A 19,411-nucleotide genomic window follows, 5' to 3' on the forward strand; every position below is an offset into this window, starting at 1 on the left:
TGAAATCGCGGCAATTAAGTGTCAAGAGTTTAATGAGACCTCTTCACCTTTGGCTCGCTCTGGTTAGGCGTTTGTGCTAAACGTGGGATTTGAATTGCTGTTATTAAATAAATCATTTCTCTTCTTCCTCTGACTCCTCAGATATTTTGACTGGCATACGAAATTGATACGTTTGGGGTGAAGGCATTATTGTGTTTCAAAATCCCTAACGCGCATTTCAAGTACATAATATACTACATGGATAACCATTAGGACTACTCCAAGAGTCGGACGTGTTTTTCATAATGACTCAAATTCTTTTGTTTAAATGTAGTAAATGTAGTTTTGGTAATTGTTAAGGTTGTCATGGTGAAGCGAAATGTGCATGATGCTTATGGGATGGAGAGCGTATTTAAAGGTTTGGAAACCCGTAGCACATTCACCACAACATCAGGATCGCACTGAGTCTGAGGATTTTGCCGGCAGGTGTAAAGAGATTGCATGGGACATGGTAAAAATGTTTTTGGTGTGACTATAATCTCACCAGCCATCAATAAATGAGATTCTTATTAAAACATACTCGTTAATGTCTTATATAACCTATTATTAGATTGAATGTTAGACTAAACAAATATACATATAGCTTATATTTTCTCTACAGAGTTCATCAGAAGCTGTGAATGGCCGGTCTGATCTGGCTTCTCCGTCTGGTTTACACCAAGCGATGGCATCTGATGCATTCCAAGGTAAAGCAGTTTGCGCAAGATGCAGAGAGGACATCCTAGACAGGTATCTCCTCAAGGTGAGGACGATATTTTGTTTGGAATATTTTTACAATTCATTGACAATTTTAAATGTTGTATAATCAATAGCGTTTAGGAGGTCCGATTCATTTGAGCGAATCGTTCGAAACGATTCGTTTTAATAAGCCGGTATTAAAATGTTGCTTTATTTTGTTTACTATTTGGATATCTAGATTTCACCAATGTTGTTCGTTTTTCCAACTAAATTATTTAGAACGTCACCGTGTTCCAAATATTAATACAAATGTAAGAGAAAAAGTTACAATTGGGCTAAAGCCAATGTAACTAAACATTTTCTCCCAAAACTCTAAAAAGCAACAAAAACTATAGAACTTTCCTTAACACATTTTGTCACTATGCACTGCTTATTGTGAGGCAATTTGATCTAATATTTAATAATTAAAAAAAATTTGAAAATGTATGTATATTGAGAATCCCTGAAATTATCCTTTGTTTTGAGAAAAAATAGGTGAAGGATAGTATTTAGGGTAAAAAGCCCTGGTTGAATCCCCATAAAACATATTGTTTTTATTAAGCGGGGTGAACAGATTTGTTATAGAATACTTGAGATGTCATGAAATGCCAAATGTGTTTGAAATGGCGCACTCTTTTCTGAAGTGTTTATTTTGAATAAGTATTATCTCAATATCTTACATATTAAAATGAATTGTTTCAAATGAACGATTTGTGAATGTGAATTGAATAGAATGAATAATCAATACCATCAGTTGCCTGCTGAGTCTAATGTAAGATGTCTAACTTTCCCAGGTGGAAACTGGACACTAATCTTTAATCAAGCCATTTAAAGTTTTTGATCACTCTCACACCTGAACACTTTGGTGTATTTGTTGAATGTAGGTAAATGACTTATGCTGGCATGCAAGATGCCTTTCATGCAGTGTGTGCCAAACAACCCTGAGCGGACACACGAGTTGCTACATCAGAGGGAAAGAGGTCTTCTGCAAAATAGATTACTTCAGGTAGGCTACTTCTGCTGTCCAAGGAAACAAGGTTGTAACTTTTGTTGCCGTTTGTGTTTAGCATAATCCAAATGCAATTATGTTTGAAAGGAGGTATCAGACATGGTGCTCTTGCTGTGGAGAAACTGTTCACTCTACGGACTGGGTGCGCAGGGCGAAAGGAAATGTTTATCACTTGGCATGCTTCTCTTGCTTCTCTTGCAAGAGGCAGCTATCCACAGGCGACGAGTTTTCTTTGGTTGGGCAAAAGGTGTTGTGTAGAGTGCATTACGACAGCATGCTGGACAAACTCAAAGGGGCCGTTGAAAAAGGTGAGCCCAGAGTGCATAAAAGTGCATGCGTAAAAAGATATACAGATTTTTATGTATTTTTAAGAAGATAATTGCATAATTTCTTGTCTTATTTCAAGATGAATTGGGCATGATTTGCATAGTTTGAGTAAAAAAGAAACATATAACTATTAAGATGTGTAAATGTAAAACATTATTTATTTTTATATAAAACTGATTTCAGCTTTGAGCTTTGATCAAGGCCAGATTTAAGGAAAAAGATGCAGTTGTTTGGTTTGGATATTCTTCTTTTGTTCTACAGACAGTATAGCCTTTTAAAACTCGAGACCTTATTTACTTCATTTATAAGGACATTTGTTTGTCTAATATAGTGCTGCAGTATTCCTTCCTTAATAAATGTGCCTTCCTTTTATTATTCAAGGGAAAACTGTCTGTTCTGATGGTGCACAGACAGTGTGTGAGATATACCAAAAACCATCTAAAAGAGCACGCACCAGTTTCACTTCAGACCAGCTACAGGTAAACCAAAACATACAGTCTCAGTTACTCAATACATGCTAACTTAAATTTTTTTGTTGCACATACTCATTTTGTTCCACACACTCAATGTAATATATCAGGTTTTATTTTGACAGTTTTTGACTGTAGTAGGTGTTATCTAAAAAGAATGCTTGGGGTTTGATACAACACTAATTTTGAAAAAGTGATCAATCAAATTTTGCGGCTTGCAATCTTTGCTCCTGGTGACATCACATTGTGATTTATTTGACATATAGGTCATGCAGGCTCTTTTTGCCCAAGATAATAACCCGGACGCACAGACACTGCAGAGACTGGCTGAACAGACTGGGCTTAGTCGACGCGTCATTCAGGTTAGAGACTTTAAAACTTACAGCAGTTTTAAAAGAGTCTAAATTGAGTTAGGAGTCTTACATCCATTATAGAGGCCATAAAGGTGTTTATGCAAACATATAATGCCTTTTATGTTGCTATCTCACAGTGTTATGATTTAAAACCATTGTAGCTTGAAAAGCATTGTTGTCTGACTACATTTTTGTTGGTATTCATGATTTCTGTTCCATAAGGTTTCTGAATAAAATCTTTAAAATATGTTCTAGATATCCATCAAGGCATTTCAAATTAATAGTATGTTTTAAATTTTGAATAATAATGTAATAACGTGGTTATAACATTGTATTAACAGTGGGGATGATGGGCTGTTAACACCCATAAATCCAGGGGTGGACTGGCCATCGGGAGAACCAGGACTTTTCCCGGTGGTCCGCCGGCAAAACAGGGCCGAATGGGCCGCGATAAGCTAAAATGGGCTGCCGCGTTATGCAGAAAGGGCCACAAAATGGCACCACGATATGCCGAAGGGGGCAGCGATATGCAGAAAAGGACAGCGACAACAAGTTTAGGGCCAGTTTCGATGTAAAAACCCGTGGCTGATTTCTTTTCCCTGTCCGCCCCTGCATAAGGCTGAAACTTAATATAAGCAAGTACATGAACGCAGATGCAAGTCCTTTGCCACCATATTGCCAACTCGCGGTCCAGTTGAACAAGCTTAACATGTGTTTTTGCATTACTGTTGCGGGAACAAATCTCAGTACTCAAGGGGGCGATAGAGATACCTTCAAATGCCTGTGACATTAAACTGGATGTGTTTTTATCTAGGTACGTTGCTATACATATATTGAACTTAACTTACGTTTTAAGCAATATTCTCTTCAAACTTTTGCTTCTGCCATGACAGTAGTTGACTTGAAAGAGGAAACTCAACGTAGAAGTGGACAGTTCACACTAATCCCGCTATAGTGCTCCTTGTGGCAATGTTGAGAATGCGTAGTTACATTGTTTCAGGGCCTTTAGACACATTTCAGAACACATCGACGCATGAAATCGAGCTTGTGTTTAAGATGCATTTGCGTACTTGAGTAGAGTATGTTTTGGGCCATAAAAAGCATTATATATTTATTGGTTTCAGTAAGTGGACTCTGTACAACCCTTACAAGTCTTCGGAAATATGCCTTCTCATTCTTTACTATTAGACATTCATTTGAATTTCCCCTTATCAATATATTCTTATCTTTCCTGATCAGGTCTGGTTTCAGAACTGTCGGGCCCGCCATAAGAAGCATATTTCTCCACCTCTTTCAGCAGTACCAGCAAGTGACATGTCTACACTCCAGCCGGTCCATCTCTCCCAGCCCATGCTAAATGAGCTGCATTACACAACTCACTGCTGCATTGACAGTAAGCAAATCCACTCGTACACAAATTAAGTGGACTCCAAATCTTGTACACTGCAACGGACCAACTTTTGAAAAGCTGTTCAATAATAATACTAAAAATAAAAACGAAGGCTTTAACACATTAAATGAGAGTGCTTAATTATGTAAAAATTATGCCCACTTACTATGCATAAATTGTGTATTAAGTAATTTTCCAATTATTGGAGCAATTCAATTTTGAACTTTTCAAATGTTCTTCTTAGCCACATTGAGAGATATCAATGAATTGCATTTGGAAAAAGAATTTATAGTGTAAAGATGAGATGAATTTGTCCCAATGTGTTTGTGTATTTATGCTTTTGTTAATGGCTTTGTTTCTTTTTTGTCTCCATGCAGTGCACACACCATCATCTCTGCTCTATCAGCCCTTTCTCTCGCACCAAACAAGTAATCTACCAATCAGCAGCAGCTAAATCGCCCTTGATTGCTGCTCTCTCCTATTTATACTGTTTATTCTTCCAAAATGCTTATAGTACCATTCATTTGTAAATGGTGTCTCAATTAATGTAGCCAAATTGTAATGTCCTCTCTACCTCGGATACTGAACTATAATCAATGCTGGAGGTAACAGCAATTCATAGACACATCAACATCAAATTTGTGAAGTTGTTGTAAAGTTAAATAGGTAATTGTTTTCTGTATGCCCTAAAAAATTGGTTTAAATGATAGATGAAAATGAATCATGAAACTACAAGTTTTGCTGCTGTCATCAGGGATGCATAGCCATTTTATCTTTGTTTGTACAGTGTGCTAATAAGTGTCTTGACATTGTCAATTGGAACAGTTTTTAAAAATTGTATGTGTTCAGAAAGTTTTTAATTATTTTTGTTTTTTTACCCCATGTGGTCTAAATAAATGTGAATAACTTGCACTATGTTCAGGTGTCTATCAGAAATACTTTATTAACTTTATCCTCGCATCCACACAGATTACAAAATGTTATTATGCGTCACAAAATGGCATGATTTAGGTTCAGAAAAATAACAAAAGCATGCTAACCACATTGTCAAATATGAAGAGAATTAAAAAGTTTCTTGACAATAAGATGAAGAAACTAATCACAGTGGTTTGACAAAGGAAGCCCTGCAGGTCAACTCAACTGTGGTGAAGCAAAATAATTCAAAATGTATTGGTTGAATAATGTTATAAGGACAGCTGCATAACATTTCATCACATGCACACACTGTATTACTGCTCAAATTCAGCAAAGAATACAACTTGATTCAACTACTTAAAGCAATATCCTTTTCAAATGACAAATTGAAATGGTCCTTCATGCAAAAATAACGTAATGATTAAAACATCGAATGAATAAATTGTTGGCAATTACATCATCTCATAAAATGTTAAGCAGAAACTCACTACCAATCCTCTATGACATATATCAAGTGTTATTAACACTGAATAATGGTGGAAAAAATAATAGCAAATATTCAGTCCACATTTGGCTTAAATAAAGTGTGAATGAACACAATGATTAAGCAGTGTGGGGTGTAACCTCATACCGTTAGAGAGCACTCATTCTGATAGTTACCAAAGGAAATAAGGAAGGAATAAATAGAATTATAAGTTCTGCACAGCAGAAAAGGGGTTGAATCAACATGTGGTTAAGGTTAAGAGAGCTGATAACTGCATGTTGGTAAAAGGCACTTCAGCTGAACGGCTAGTACAAACAGCAACTTAAAAAAGTTAAGAGACAACCCATTTAGCGAATACTGATTAAGTGTCATCTGTAATTTTCTCAATATGAGAGAAGTGGCAGTTTCACGTACAGCATCTCTCCCCAAATGGGGGATGCTGATATAAAAGACAGGAAACTGTAATAAAATGTCTAAAACGCATAAAAGCGGGATGCAAAGTGAGACAGTTCCATGCACACAGGTTGGTTTCCATTTCTCTCTCTCCCTTACACATCCATGAACAGCAACGTGAAAGCAAAATGGAGTAAAATGTCCCCATCATATTTGAAAAGCATCTGAAATACCTTGCAATATGGCCCCAGCAGGGTGACTATGGGTGAATGCAGGTAAAGTGGTACACTTTCTGATCATTTGTCATTGGGAATGACATACCACACTAGTTTATGTTGATTTTGTAACAATGGAACAATATACACATAAAGAGATATTATTAAGCTTAAGTGTCCCTCTTTATCAGTATTCACCCTACCTGACATCATGATAAAAGCTTAAATGTTTTTATCATGATGTTACCTGTGACTTTGCCCAGTGCCCTGAAAGACTCACAGGAATTCAGAAAGTAAAAAGCCTTCTTGCATAATGTAATGCTCTCTAAATCTAACCTTTATTTAGAGTGCAGTAGAGGAATCGAGACATATGCCAGATTCAAACCCAGTCTGCCATTAGCCATCAGCTCTATATAAGTATTGACAAAGTGCGCACTTGTCTGCACCCCTACTCAGATTGCTAAGCTTTCTGTTAACAATATTTAATGTTTTATTTTGAACATATAAAAGGGGCATCAGATCAAACCCTCTTATTTTTCTACCATTGAGCATCTGACGAGATCTACATTAAATACAAATGCTAAAATACTTACAGTAACCAGCCTTTAAAAGTCATAGATGTTAACTCTCAAAACATTTCGCTCTATGTATTGTTTTGCCATTGTTTCTACTGTCTTCTGTTTAGGATGGCACGCAAACTGCTGCCCATGTAATAGGGGCGGGATGCTGAGCCGTCATTCTTCTCCAGATCCATCACTGAGAACAGGAACACAAGCAACATTACAGTAGATCAATCATTAATGAGAGATTGTACCAATCAGTAGCACAGCTGGGAAACAACTTCAGTGGAGAAAGTTGCCATGCATTTGATTAACTAGCTAATTCACTTATACTATTAACAAAGGTTTTCATATACATTGGCCTCCAATATATATATTTGGACACTCAAGCCACATCAATGTCCATTGCAAAGATAATAATCACAAGATAAATTTCAAGAGACATCTGCAAGCAAATGATGGCTGACCTTTTTTCACTTTTCTTTGGCAGTTTTTCAATAACTTTTAACAAACTATAAAAAGATATACTTACTTAAGCTATATAGCAGAATATCTCAGCTCCGTAGGTCCATTCAAGGCAAGTGAATGGTTTACAGAGCTTTGAAGCTCTAAAAAAGCACATAACAGTAGCATAAAAGTAATCCAAACGATTCAAGTGGTTAAAACCATGTTTTCTGAAGCGATATGATAGGTGTGGGTGAGAAACAGGTCAATATTCAACTCTTTTTTTACAATAAATCTCCACTTTCACATTCTTATTTTGTATTTGATTCACATTCTTTGTTCACATCGCCACCTACTTGGCACAGAGGACAACGCACAGTAAAAAGGACTTACATATTGTTTCTCACCCACATCACTTCAGAAGACATGGCTTTAACCACTGGATTTTTATGGATTACTTTTATGCTGCCTTTATGTTCATTTTGGAACTTCAAACTTCTAGCCACCATTCACTTACATTGAATGGACCAACAGAGCTGAGATATTCTTATAAAAAAACTTTTTTTTTTAATGCTGGGCAGAAGAAAGAAAGTAATTCACATCTGAGAAGGCATGAGGGTGAGTAAATGATGAGAGAATTTTCATTTTTGGATGAACTATCCCTTTAAGAAATGTTTTGCTTGAAAGTGTGCTTGTGCTATTTTTGTTTCATATAAATGCCACTTGGTTTGACATTAAGTTATTCAGTAACATTCATACATATGTGATAAAATGTCACAATACTGTATTTTTTGAGGCCACTGTATTATTTCAATACAATATATATTTCTGATTAAATATATATTTATATATAACAATTCTGTTAACATAATGTAGCATGAATAATAAAAAAGAAGTTATAACCATTTATAACATTTAGATCAGCTTTATTCTAAAGCAATAAACACTTTTAAACAATTTTTGTTTTTTGTGTTTTTACAAAACTTTCCCTCATTAAAATACATTTAATTTTACTGAGCATCACAGAGTTGACACAGGAAGAAAACTGGTCAGAACATTAAAAAATTAGAGAAAATGGCTTATATTTTCCTTATATAAATTTGAAAAAAGTATAGGTTGTTTGCAAAAAAACAAAACAAGTGAGAAAAAAACACACAAAGGAGTATAGCACTTATCCTTTTAAAACTAGGCACATTTACTGAAGACAGCCATTAGAACACCTGAAAAATCTTAGATTTCTTCAAAACATTATAATGAGAGAATATACACTGTAACTATTCTGATTCTCTCCATACAATGGGCATTAGCCATTAGGATATGACAAAGCTAATATAAAATGCCTTTCACTCACAGACTAAAATCAGTCAATCTATGTGCACATCAATGTACTTATAGTTATATGGCTTTTAAAACAGAAATGGCATGAAATCAAGTTTTCTATACAAAGAGTAGGAGGAAACTAACAGATACCACAAGATAGTTTGTTACTTTATTAGAGTAAATATCTAGAATAAAACCTTTCACCCTGACTTGTTTAATAACTGGCTAACACAGCATTATCAAACCTGAAAGGAATAGCTCACCCAAAAAACAATAGTTCAGTCATAATTTCCACCTCGTGTTGTTTCAAACACATTTGACTTTCTTCCGTGGAACACAAAAAGAGATGTAAGGCAGAATGACAGCCTCTATCACCATTCAGTAGGTAGTGAAATCATTTTTGGGTGTACTATCCCTTTAATTTCTTTAGGTAAGTGGGTAAGGCAATTATGGACATACTGTAATTCCAGCAGAAAGAAAAAGAAGGAAAAAGAAAAACAGTAAAGCAAAATGGCAAGAGCCAGACAGTATCAGCAGAAAGTTTAAAGGCGATGCAAGGGTTGTTAATGACTCCTGATTCCATATCCCAGAAGGCCATGCTCGGCTGCGGGATAGATGCAGTGTGCTACATTACTAGTGCTGTTCTTTAAGTCCCACTGAGATGGGAAGTTCAGGACACAGCATACTTCTTGCTTGTATTGTAATTTTTTTTAAGTATCCTATGCAAGCCTAGAGGCATGTAATAAGGTTTGGATGGACTGCCATCATTCCTTTCAAGATCTTCACCTGAAGGGTGTCCCATAAAATCAGACGGGAAGACGAATGGAAGAGTGATGGAGGAGAGCCGCAGCGTGAAAAGGAAAAGAAGAAAAAGGAAAGAGTTAGTCAGTAATTTTAAAGTTTGAGGTGATGTCAAAGGAATCAAAGTTATCAATCTAAATACAGTACATACAAATCAAGTCAGTTTGATTATTAGAGAACACAGAGAAAAAAGTCATAATAGACATGACAGAAAAAAAGAGAGGAAGGATGTTAAGGAAGACCAGTGGGTATTTATAAAAGAAGAAAAAGCCATGGCATGTTTAAGATAAATAAATCAATGCAGTTTGGTTATTTTTAATTAAACATACATGACTAGATATTGTGTATGTAGAAAGGAATACTTACAGAAGCAGAGGAACAATGTATCTACACACATGGCATACACATTAAAGAATCCATGTGCAATCATATATGATCCAAATATCACAGTCTGTGTATGAAAAAAGGGAGAAATTACATTAGAATATATCGAGATTGTCTTTTTCAGTTGAAAAACAAAAACAAAACAAAAATCAAGCTTACAGTGAGGCACTTACAATGGAAGCACATGGGGAGAATGAAAGTGAACGTGGCCAATTTTTGGAGGGTTTAAACTCAGAAATGTAACATGTCACAGGTGACTGAGTCATAATTGTATCAATGTTCAATGGATGAACACCCTCGCCAGTGCCCGAATTCATGTTCACAATATACTGATTCATGACATGGGAAGTTTGCTGATTGAGACACAGTGCCTGTTTCACCGAAGTCGGGTATGGCTCAGGAAGCACATCTAACATGATGACTCATTTTCTGCAACATCATCCACATGTGTCTCCTGAGCTTACAGGAGCAAAGCATAAACAACCTGTGCAAGTTAGTCTTGCCACGGCATTCAAGCAGCCTCTTGCTGCAAGCTCAGACAGAGCTAAAGCGATAAAGAATGGCACATGAGTATTTATTTGCAGACATGCGAGCATACACAGTCTTCGAGAACACCGGATTTAGTATCTGCTTAACGTGCTTGAGCCCAATTATAATGTTCCTACAAGAAAGCATTTCAGCAATTCTGTAGTGTCTGCTCTTTATAAAGAAGCACATGCTGTAATTGTCCAGCAGGGGACACTGTCAATGCTAACAGATCCGCACTCTCCTCTGATAATGTGGATATTCTGATTTTGCTGAAAACAACACTTGGACATTGAGTGACAAGAACAAGTAGAAATCTGCGCTGCTAATTACTTAATTTTGTTACTCTTATTATAATTGCACATTTTCTTTACTTTTATTATTATTTATGTTTTTATACAATGTGCATATAAGAGGCTCTTAAGTTTTGTATTGTAATTTCATTGAAGAAAAAGTGCAGTCATGTATAAATGAGCCTTCACAATAAGAATTGTTGCCCATCAGCCACTGTGTTTTCAAAATAAGTAATTTAAAGACAGATTCTTTGTTTTCCCTGCTGTACCGAAACCGTACTGAACTGTGACACCAAAACCAAGATATGTACCGAACCGTGAATTTTGTGCACCGTTGCAGCCCTAGTATATATTGTGGCTTAACTTTTGAAAAAGTAGCCTCGATTTATTCTTTTTTAAAGAACAGGAGAAACAAGTCTAAATAAATGTTTGTGGTAATCAACATTATACCACAAATGCTGTCGATTGAGCTTAACTTGTATTGAACCTGGAACCTGAATTTTACAGGCCTGGAAATCACAAATGTAAAATGCCCTTATGTTTCCAGGTTGTGATAAATCTATTTAAATCTAAGAACTAAATGTCACAACACATAAAAGCATATTTTCTACAACAAATGCAAGTTGTGATGCTTACACTCACCAGTAAAGGGACCCAATAATAATTTAATGATGGCACCTCTTCCTGGATACCTGGAATTTGGCGGGTGAAGAAAAAGAAAGCAAGGGCACCTGCGAGAAAACATACATATCATCCACAATCAAAAAGAGCTAAGGATGTTAATCTGTTCACATGCTGTTCCATTTCAAAGATTCAGAATATAACAAGTCTGTATGACACTCACCCACAATTCCTGAGATCAACAGTTTGCCTAAGAACAGCAGGAAGTCAGTCACCTTGTCCAGAACAGTAACCCTAGTGAAAAAACAAAATTAATAAAAAAAAGATATGCTTTAAGTTGTAATGTTTAGTCTTATTACTTAAATTAGGTACTTTACATTAAGAAAAAGTCCAAGAATTTGCATTTAAATTGTTGATAATAAGAGTTGTGTTTTTTCATGCATGGATTCTATTAAATTAATGGACAATTGTTGAAATCAAGCTCAAAAGACATAAAAGAAAAACATTAGACAACAAAATGTATGTGTTTTATGGTATGGAGGCTGCATTTAGAGGAATTTAATATTAATAAACCACTGATGATATTGCATCAAGAAAAACATATATGATAGCAACAGTACCCAGAAAAACCTTCTGGCAATGTCATTGTCACAGAAGAAAAAGAAAAAAATGGTGTGTTTGTGTTTGTGTATGTGGGTGACAGACTCCTTGCAGTTTTTAGCATTGACAATAAGACCGGGTTTATAAATGTTTGAGCTGTGCTCAGTCTTACCTCATAACATTCCTCATTAAAAGGAAGAAAGCATCCCATGCTGAGGCACAGAAATTCTTGCCGTATATTGCAATCTGAGGGCACAAATGAAAAGAAAGAAATGACATCAATATAACCTACTACATCACATGTCTACCTGTGTCACAATACCTTTCATATTTAAACATTTAAAAGGCATGCTGAACTTCAAAAACACTAATAATATTAATAAAACACCAAGAGTAAAGTTATGTAATCCTTGTTCCTAGAAAAAGTGGGTTGGTTTTGACTCACCATAATGTAAGCATTTCTGTTCATGAACTTGATGAAGCGCTCAAGGCACCAGAAGCAGCATTTGAGGCAGCACAACAGGAAGCGTGCAAAAGCATTGTGAGCACCTGTGTGAAAGATGGAACTATATAATTATACACTGTCCATTCTACTTAAACTTATCTCACTGAAATGGATGTATTATGTGGGTTTATCTGGAAGATAACCAATAAATTAGAAAACATAGATTGGTAATACTACTTCAATGATATGTGAAATTATGAAGCCAAGGTTCATTTTTCAAACTTTTTAAATTTTTTAGTTTTTACCTTTCAGTTTGTGTTTGAGATACTCCAGAACAATCCGTATGAATTGTACGATGGACAGAATCAAAGCTCCAAATGCAAGCGAGCCAGCGTGATACCTGCAACATTACATTTTCCATTCAATAAAATTGTCTTTGATTTAATCAAAGGAACGTTCTAGGTTCAGTTAAGCTCAATCGACAGCATTTGTGGCAAAATGTTGATTCTCACAAAAATGTATTGAGATATTTTAATTTGTATTAATTAAACAAAACAAAAGCAAATATCCTGGTTACATTAAGGCACTAACAATGTGGCTAGTCTATAAACGCTACAATGCATACTGTTTCAAAAGTACAGTCACAAGACTTAAATATTAAATAAAATTGCTTACTAACTGTACATACAGTATGTAAAAGTATATACAGTATTACAACTTTGTCGGCATGATGACGCAAGGAAGATAAACCCTATAATTCTAGGAATGATTTTACCATACTTAAATCATGTAGAACAGAGATTTTAATCAAACTAAAATTATAGTAACATATAATGTTTACACCTTGTGGCTATGCTTTGGAAACAAAGTGTGTATTTTAATGTGTTTGGACTAACCTCATTCACTTCCATTGTAAGTGCCTAATTTTAAAAGTTCTTAACATTTGAATCAAGTTAGTTGATTTTATGCCACAGATGCTGTTGATTGAGCTTAAAGGAATATTCTGTGTTCAACAAGTTAAGCTCAACTGACAGCATTGGTGGCATAATGTTGATAACCACACAAATCAATTTCGACTTGTCCCTCCTTTTCTTTAAGAAAAAACAAGAATTGAGGTTACAGTGAGGCACTTACAACGGAAGTGAATGTGGCCAATTTGTTAAATTTGAAGCTTATAATTTTATAAAAGTACTTACATTATTTCTTCTATTTAAACTCATGTATTATTTATGCTGTAATGTAGTTAAAATTGACATTTTTATAGTCATTTTAGGATTTTAGGGTATGTTGATGTTACATTGTCATGGCAACAAAGTTGTGAAATTGGCAATAACTTTACACAGGAAAGGTGAGTTTATCACACATAAATCATGTTAACATGCATATAATTTAAGTTTTGTAGCTACACTTTTGAACAAAAGTATATTGCCCCCCCATTCACTTCCATTGTAAGTGCCTCACTGTAGCCCAGATTTTTGCTTTATTTATCCCCTTTTCTCCCAATTTGGAATGCCCAATTCCCACTACTCAGAAGGTATTCATAGTGGTGTGGTTACTCACTTCAATCCAGGTGGTGGATTGCCTCTGCTTCTGAGACAGTCAATCGTATCATGTGGCTCACTGTGCATGACACAGCGGAGACTCACAGTACGGGAGGCTCATGCTACTCTCCGTGATCCACGCACAACTTACCACGTGCCCCATTGAGAACGAGAACCACTAATTGCGACCACGAGGAGGTTACCCCATGTGACTCTAGGCTGCCTAGCAACTGGGCCAATTTGGTTGCTTAGGAGACCTGACTGGAGTCACTCAGCACTCCCTAGATTCAAACTCACAACTCCAGCAGTGGAATATTTGCTTTTTTAAAGAAAAGGAGGGATTGAGACTAAATACATTTTTGTGGTAATCAATATTATGCCACAAAGGCTGTCGAATGAGCTTAACTTGTATTAAACCTTGAATATTCCTTTAACTTGTATTGAACTTGGAATATTCCTGTAAAGTTATAATTTTATGTAGTTCTACAGTCCTCAAACAGAGCATAGCACACATCAGTTTTTGACTTACAAACACAGACATTAACAATCACCTCTGTACTTCTAAACCAGCAATGGCAACATACCTTAAAGCCCTTCCAAATGATGAAGCTAAGGGGTAAGGTGGAATGTCAGCAGGCTTCCTTAAGGCCCAGTAGTAAGAGGCAAAAGCCCCTGCTAGTGTGCACTGGCCCAGGGCTATGGTGAAATTCACCAACCAGAGGAATACAAGTAGATTGCAGAGCTGAAGAACAAAGATGTAACTGTGGTACGCACTCTCTCCACCATAAAAAGCAAATGTGCACTGGGAGCCTGGACATAGTTTAGTCACGTTTGATTGGCTGAAGGTCTGAAACACAATCAATAAACACAAAGATTCACAAAAGTGACCCACATGCTATCAGATTCAACAGATTAAGAATCAATATGAATGGACCTAATGCTTGAACTTGGAACTGAAAACCATTTGTTCATTAGTGGTGGCTCAAAACAGAGTTAGTATTTACCTCTGGGTCACAAGTGAGGTTTGTATACTTGCAGTCAGGCAGTGTTGACATAACTTTGTACACTGGCTCACCAGATGATGCTAGGAATCTGAACGAAGTTGTGGTTAAAGACTGAACAGCTAAAGTCATAGTAGGTCTGTCATTTTTACTACATTTTCCTAAACACTCTCTCTGTCTTCTAATGTTTGAAAAACAGATAATCCTGCAACAAACCTCCGCCACTGATTGACCCACATGTTGACCCATTCATACAAACAGAGCAATGGTTTGATGATGCTACACTAGACTCTGCACATTAAACTAAAAATAATGTGTTTCACCTTTAATGATGCACACTCAAATAACAAAAATAAATATGCAACCGTACATTTAAAAAAATAGGTTAAACTTAATCAAGAATTGAAGATAAAAGATTTGGATACACAGCAGTTACGGCCCAGTACGCTATGCACAAAGCCAGCAGCAGGAAGGTAATGATGGGATAGAAAAGTGTTGACATGATGCAGCCAACTGCCCTGTACAAAGAAAGAGATTCAAAAATACATAGTATTTGCAGCTTTTGCTTAAGGCATTTTTACATTTTGAGTTAGGAAGGAGAAAAGGGAGGAAATGTGGATGGTAGGAAGGAAGGAATGAAGGTAGAAAGGAAGTAAAGAGAGTGAGGAAGAAGGGAAAGAAGGAAGGAAGGATGGATGGATGGAAGGAAGGAAGGAAAGAATACTCACTTGCTCCCCTCCTTTAGTAGTGCGATGGCAATACAAACTCTGTTTCGCAGAAATATCAGCACTAAGATGATGGAAGCCTCAATCATAGACAAGAATATCACTGCGGAAAATATCAATCTGTCAGTCATTTCCATCAAACATTCTCATAACCAGAACAACAGTGCATTCATGAGAGCTCATATATTAAGATAAATAAAGAAACCTTACTGAATATCAGCCAGGTTTGACTCATTTGAAGGTAAATGCGGAAGTCAGTCTGAAATCCAATGTCTGAAATGGTGATATCAGAGTCTGGCTTCCCCTTGAGTGAACTGTATTCCCAATAACAATGATATATTCCTGTGAAGGACAGGGACAGCCAGGACACAGTGTATGAACACTAGACACAGGAAACACTGGGCCTCACTTTAAAGCTTAAAAAATGTATTTTGTAGTTTATACAAAAATGTATAAAAGTAGTCCATATAAGTCACTTTTCAGTGAAAATCTTGTGCCTATTTTACATTCATGAGTGCATGAAAGAAGCTGATTAATAGTGCCGTTCATGTGAGAACTTGCGTTGTTTTAGCGTTGTTCAGCATAAAAAGAATGTCATGTTGGCTTAAAACAAAATGAGGGTATGTAAACTATGACAGAATATTTATCTTTTGTTGAACTATCCCTTTAAGGTCAGTTAAGGTTAGGGTGTCAAGTAAAGCTTCACATAAGGTTAAGTTAATAACTATTGAAATATTTATAGCCAAGTTCATGTTTGGTCTGCAGTGTTCTGTAGTCATCACTAACCATAGCCCACCGCTATGATGACACCAAAGATGACCATCCAGAAGAGAACACCAGCAGTGAACCTCAGCAGCAGAATAAAGAGCAGACTGACTAGCATGCTTAACACCAGACCACTGAAAACATCCAAATAACCACATATCAGCTACGCCAAGTGCAATTTGATAACCAAGATCATCTTTAGACCTCTGGAGAACAGAGTAGTATTCTGAAATGTGTACAGCAGAGGTTGGAGCTCTTAAACCTAGTGCTGTCCATTATTAAAATAAATTTCACACTGAAAATTCACCAATACACAACTGATAACATTGTAATATTCAAAGAACAAAATGTGCAAAACAACACAAAACATAAAAGTTAAATATTTTTCAATGCAGGTGTGTAAACCCATCAGCTGTGGTGCATCAGCTGTGTGTTTACTTGTTTAAATGTAAAAAAAATATGTTATACATACATCAGTATCCAAAACCATGAGCTGGCATAATCCTCAAAGATCTTGATGCCCACCTCCTTGGCATCCAACAGGCTAGTGATGCCACTGTGAAAAAAATTGTGAACAAGCAAACAATCAAAAATAATACAAACAGTGCATCTTGGACACTGACACTATCATTTTGGCAAAAAGATTTGCTATTAACTGTACTGAGCAGTGTATGAGGAGGTTTCAGTACCAGCTACAGTGGCTGGACTCATGTCTCACAGCTCTGTTTCAAACTAAGAGGCAATGACACATTCTATGGATGGTTATTCTGGATCTACAGTGGTCAGGTGGATGTTTCAATAAGAAGACATCAACTTTGTCCTCTATTCATATTATATTGCCATATTATATTTGACAAACAAATATGAGTCTGTGAGAGATAGAAGTACAGTACTGTCTTAAAGTCCATGTGAAATGGCTCAATGAGCACATTTCCTTTACATATAGATAATCATAAAAAAAATAGCAAGTAGACTTTAGTTTACATTATAGTTGAGAACTATGATTTGCTGTTTGCTATTTGTAGTCAAAGGCAGGTGGTTTTAGGGGGAGGAATGTTCTCACAGTACAGAGCATTGATTAGTCAAAAGCTTGTTCACGCCCCCGAGTTTAAGATGACGTCATAAACATTTCTGGTCTATTTTTCCATAAGTGAAAAGATGCAAATAAATGCTTGTATTTGAGGGTTTATATCTGTTAAAAGTTTATTTTGACAATTTTTATGAGGAGTACATTATCATATAGATAAAATAAAAAGCATTTGTAAGATAAAAAACTAACAGACAAATTAAAAGCTACAAAATTCCAATTCTCATTCTAATTTTCACAACCCATGCTCTCTGGAGTTTTTACTCCTCATGCATTTTTTTAAAGACATACATTTGAAGTCAGAAGTTTACATACACCTTAGCCAAATACATTAAAACTCAGTTTTTCACAATTCCTGACATTTAATTGTAGAAAACATTCCCTGTCTTAGGTCAGTTAGGATCACTTTATTTTAAGAATTGAAATGATAATAGTAGAGAGAATGATTTACTTCAGCTTTTATTTCTTTCATCACATTCCCAGTGGGTCAGAAGTTTACAAACAATTTTTTATTATTATTTTTCTTTTTTGTATTTTCTCCCAGTTTGGAAGTCTAAATCCTCGTTGTGACGTAGTGACTCGCCTCAATCCGAGGCAGAGGACAAATCTCAGCTGCCACCTCATCTGAGACAGTCAACCCACGTATCTTATCACGTGGCTTGTTGAGCGGATACCTCAGACATATAGCACGTGTGGAGGCTTCACGCCATACACCGCGGCATCCACGCACAACTCAACACGTGCCCCAGCGAGAGCGAACCATATTATAGCGATCACGAGGAGGTTACACCATATGACTCTACCCTCCCTAGAAACCAGGCCAATTTGGTAGCTTAGGAGACCCCCGGGTGGAGTCATACAGGGGTGGTAGATTTTGTATAATTTTTTAGCGTTGCCTTTAAATTGTTTAATATGGGTCAAATATTTTGGGTAGCTTTCCACAAGCTTCTCACAATAAGTTGCTGGAAATTTGTCCCATTCCTCCAGACATAACTGGTGTAACTGAGTCAGGTTTGTAGGTGTGTTTGCACACACTTTTTCAGTTCTGCCCACAAATGTTCTATTGGATTGAAGTCAGGGCTTTGTGATGGCCACTCAAATACCATTTTGCCACAACTTTGGAGGTATGCTTGGGGTCATTGTCCATTTGGAAGACCCATTTGCGACCGAGCTTTTACTTCCTGGCTGATGTCTTGAGATGTTGCTTCAATATATCCACATAATTTACCTTACTCATAATGCCATCTATTTTGTGATGTGCACCAGCCCCTCCTGCAGCAAAGCACCCCCACAACATGATGCTGCCACCCCCATGCTTCATGGTTAGGATGGTGTTCTTCGGCTTGCAAGCCTCATCCTTTTTCCTCCAAACATAACGATGGTCATTACGGCCAAAAAGTTCCATTTTTATTCATCAGACCGTAATACATATCTCCAAAAAGTAAGATATTTGTCCCCATGTGCACTTGCAAACTTTAGTCTGGATTTTATGGCAGTTTTGGAGCATTGGCTTCTTCCTTTTTGAGCAGACTTTCAGGTTATGTTGATATAGGACTCGTTTAACTGTGGACATAGATCCATTTTCACAAGGACCTTTGCGGTTGTTCTGGGATTGATTTGCACTTTCCGTACCAAAATCAGTTAATCTCTAGGAGACAGAATGTGTCTCCTTCCTGAGACTTGTGGAGGCCCATGATTTATTTTTTCTGAGGACTTGGCTGATTTATTTAGATTTTCCCATGATATCAAGCAAAGAGGCACTGAGTTTGAAGGTAGGCCTTAAAATACATCCACAGGTACACCTCCAATTCAGTACACCTCCTATCAGAATCTATTTGGCTAATTATCTAAAGGCTTGACGTAATTTTCTGGAATTTTCCAAGCTGCTTAAAAGCACAGTTAACTTCTGAGCCACTGGATTTGTGATATAGTCAATTACAAGTGAAACAATGTGTCTGTAAACAATTGTTTGAAAAATTACTCATGT

At 36.4% G+C, this 19,411-nt stretch overlaps 2 protein-coding genes across 4 annotated transcripts in view; one reads left to right on the top strand and one right to left on the bottom strand.

Annotated features, from left to right (window-relative positions):
- Nucleotides 1-358: 358 nt before the first annotated feature.
- LOC127630585 (LIM/homeobox protein Lhx8) lies at nucleotides 359-4,759 on the top strand. Its single transcript, XM_052108204.1, has 8 exons — nucleotides 359-490; nucleotides 641-781; nucleotides 1,641-1,762; nucleotides 1,853-2,073; nucleotides 2,474-2,571; nucleotides 2,829-2,924; nucleotides 4,155-4,308; nucleotides 4,683-4,759. Exons 1-8 carry the CDS (start codon nucleotides 359-361, stop codon nucleotides 4,757-4,759), a joined length of 1,041 nt encoding a protein of 346 aa, XP_051964164.1.
- Nucleotides 4,760-5,234: 475 nt separating this feature from the next.
- LOC127631249 (choline transporter-like protein 5-B) overlaps nucleotides 5,235-19,411 on the bottom strand; it is a 44,168-nt gene continuing 29,991 nt past the window's right edge. For 2 of the 3 annotated variants that reach the window (XM_052109322.1, XM_052109321.1), the window contains exons 9-22: nucleotides 16,810-16,893; nucleotides 16,359-16,471; nucleotides 15,783-15,914; nucleotides 15,576-15,675; nucleotides 15,273-15,365; nucleotides 14,851-14,938; nucleotides 14,431-14,693; nucleotides 12,611-12,705; nucleotides 12,306-12,409; nucleotides 12,033-12,106; nucleotides 11,484-11,554; nucleotides 11,282-11,370; nucleotides 9,804-9,888; nucleotides 8,309-9,422 (exon numbers count right to left, since the gene is read on the bottom strand). In XM_052109322.1, coding sequence (XP_051965282.1) covers nucleotides 9,307-9,422; nucleotides 9,804-9,888; nucleotides 11,282-11,370; nucleotides 11,484-11,554; nucleotides 12,033-12,106; nucleotides 12,306-12,409; nucleotides 12,611-12,705; nucleotides 14,431-14,693; nucleotides 14,851-14,938; nucleotides 15,273-15,365; nucleotides 15,576-15,675; nucleotides 15,783-15,914; nucleotides 16,359-16,471; nucleotides 16,810-16,893 — 1,507 coding nt within the window. In that variant the 3' untranslated portion in view covers nucleotides 8,309-9,306. Of the gene's footprint in view, nucleotides 7,069-8,308; nucleotides 9,423-9,803; nucleotides 9,889-11,281; nucleotides 11,371-11,483; nucleotides 11,555-12,032; nucleotides 12,107-12,305; nucleotides 12,410-12,610; nucleotides 12,706-14,430; nucleotides 14,694-14,850; nucleotides 14,939-15,272; nucleotides 15,366-15,575; nucleotides 15,676-15,782; nucleotides 15,915-16,358; nucleotides 16,472-16,809; nucleotides 16,894-19,411 lie in introns of those variants that run through there. The other variant, XM_052109323.1, reaches the window with a different exon arrangement.

This window comes from Xyrauchen texanus, chromosome 37 (assembly GCF_025860055.1).
Source record: "Xyrauchen texanus isolate HMW12.3.18 chromosome 37, RBS_HiC_50CHRs, whole genome shotgun sequence".
Lineage (NCBI taxonomy): Eukaryota > Metazoa > Chordata > Actinopteri > Cypriniformes > Catostomidae > Xyrauchen > Xyrauchen texanus.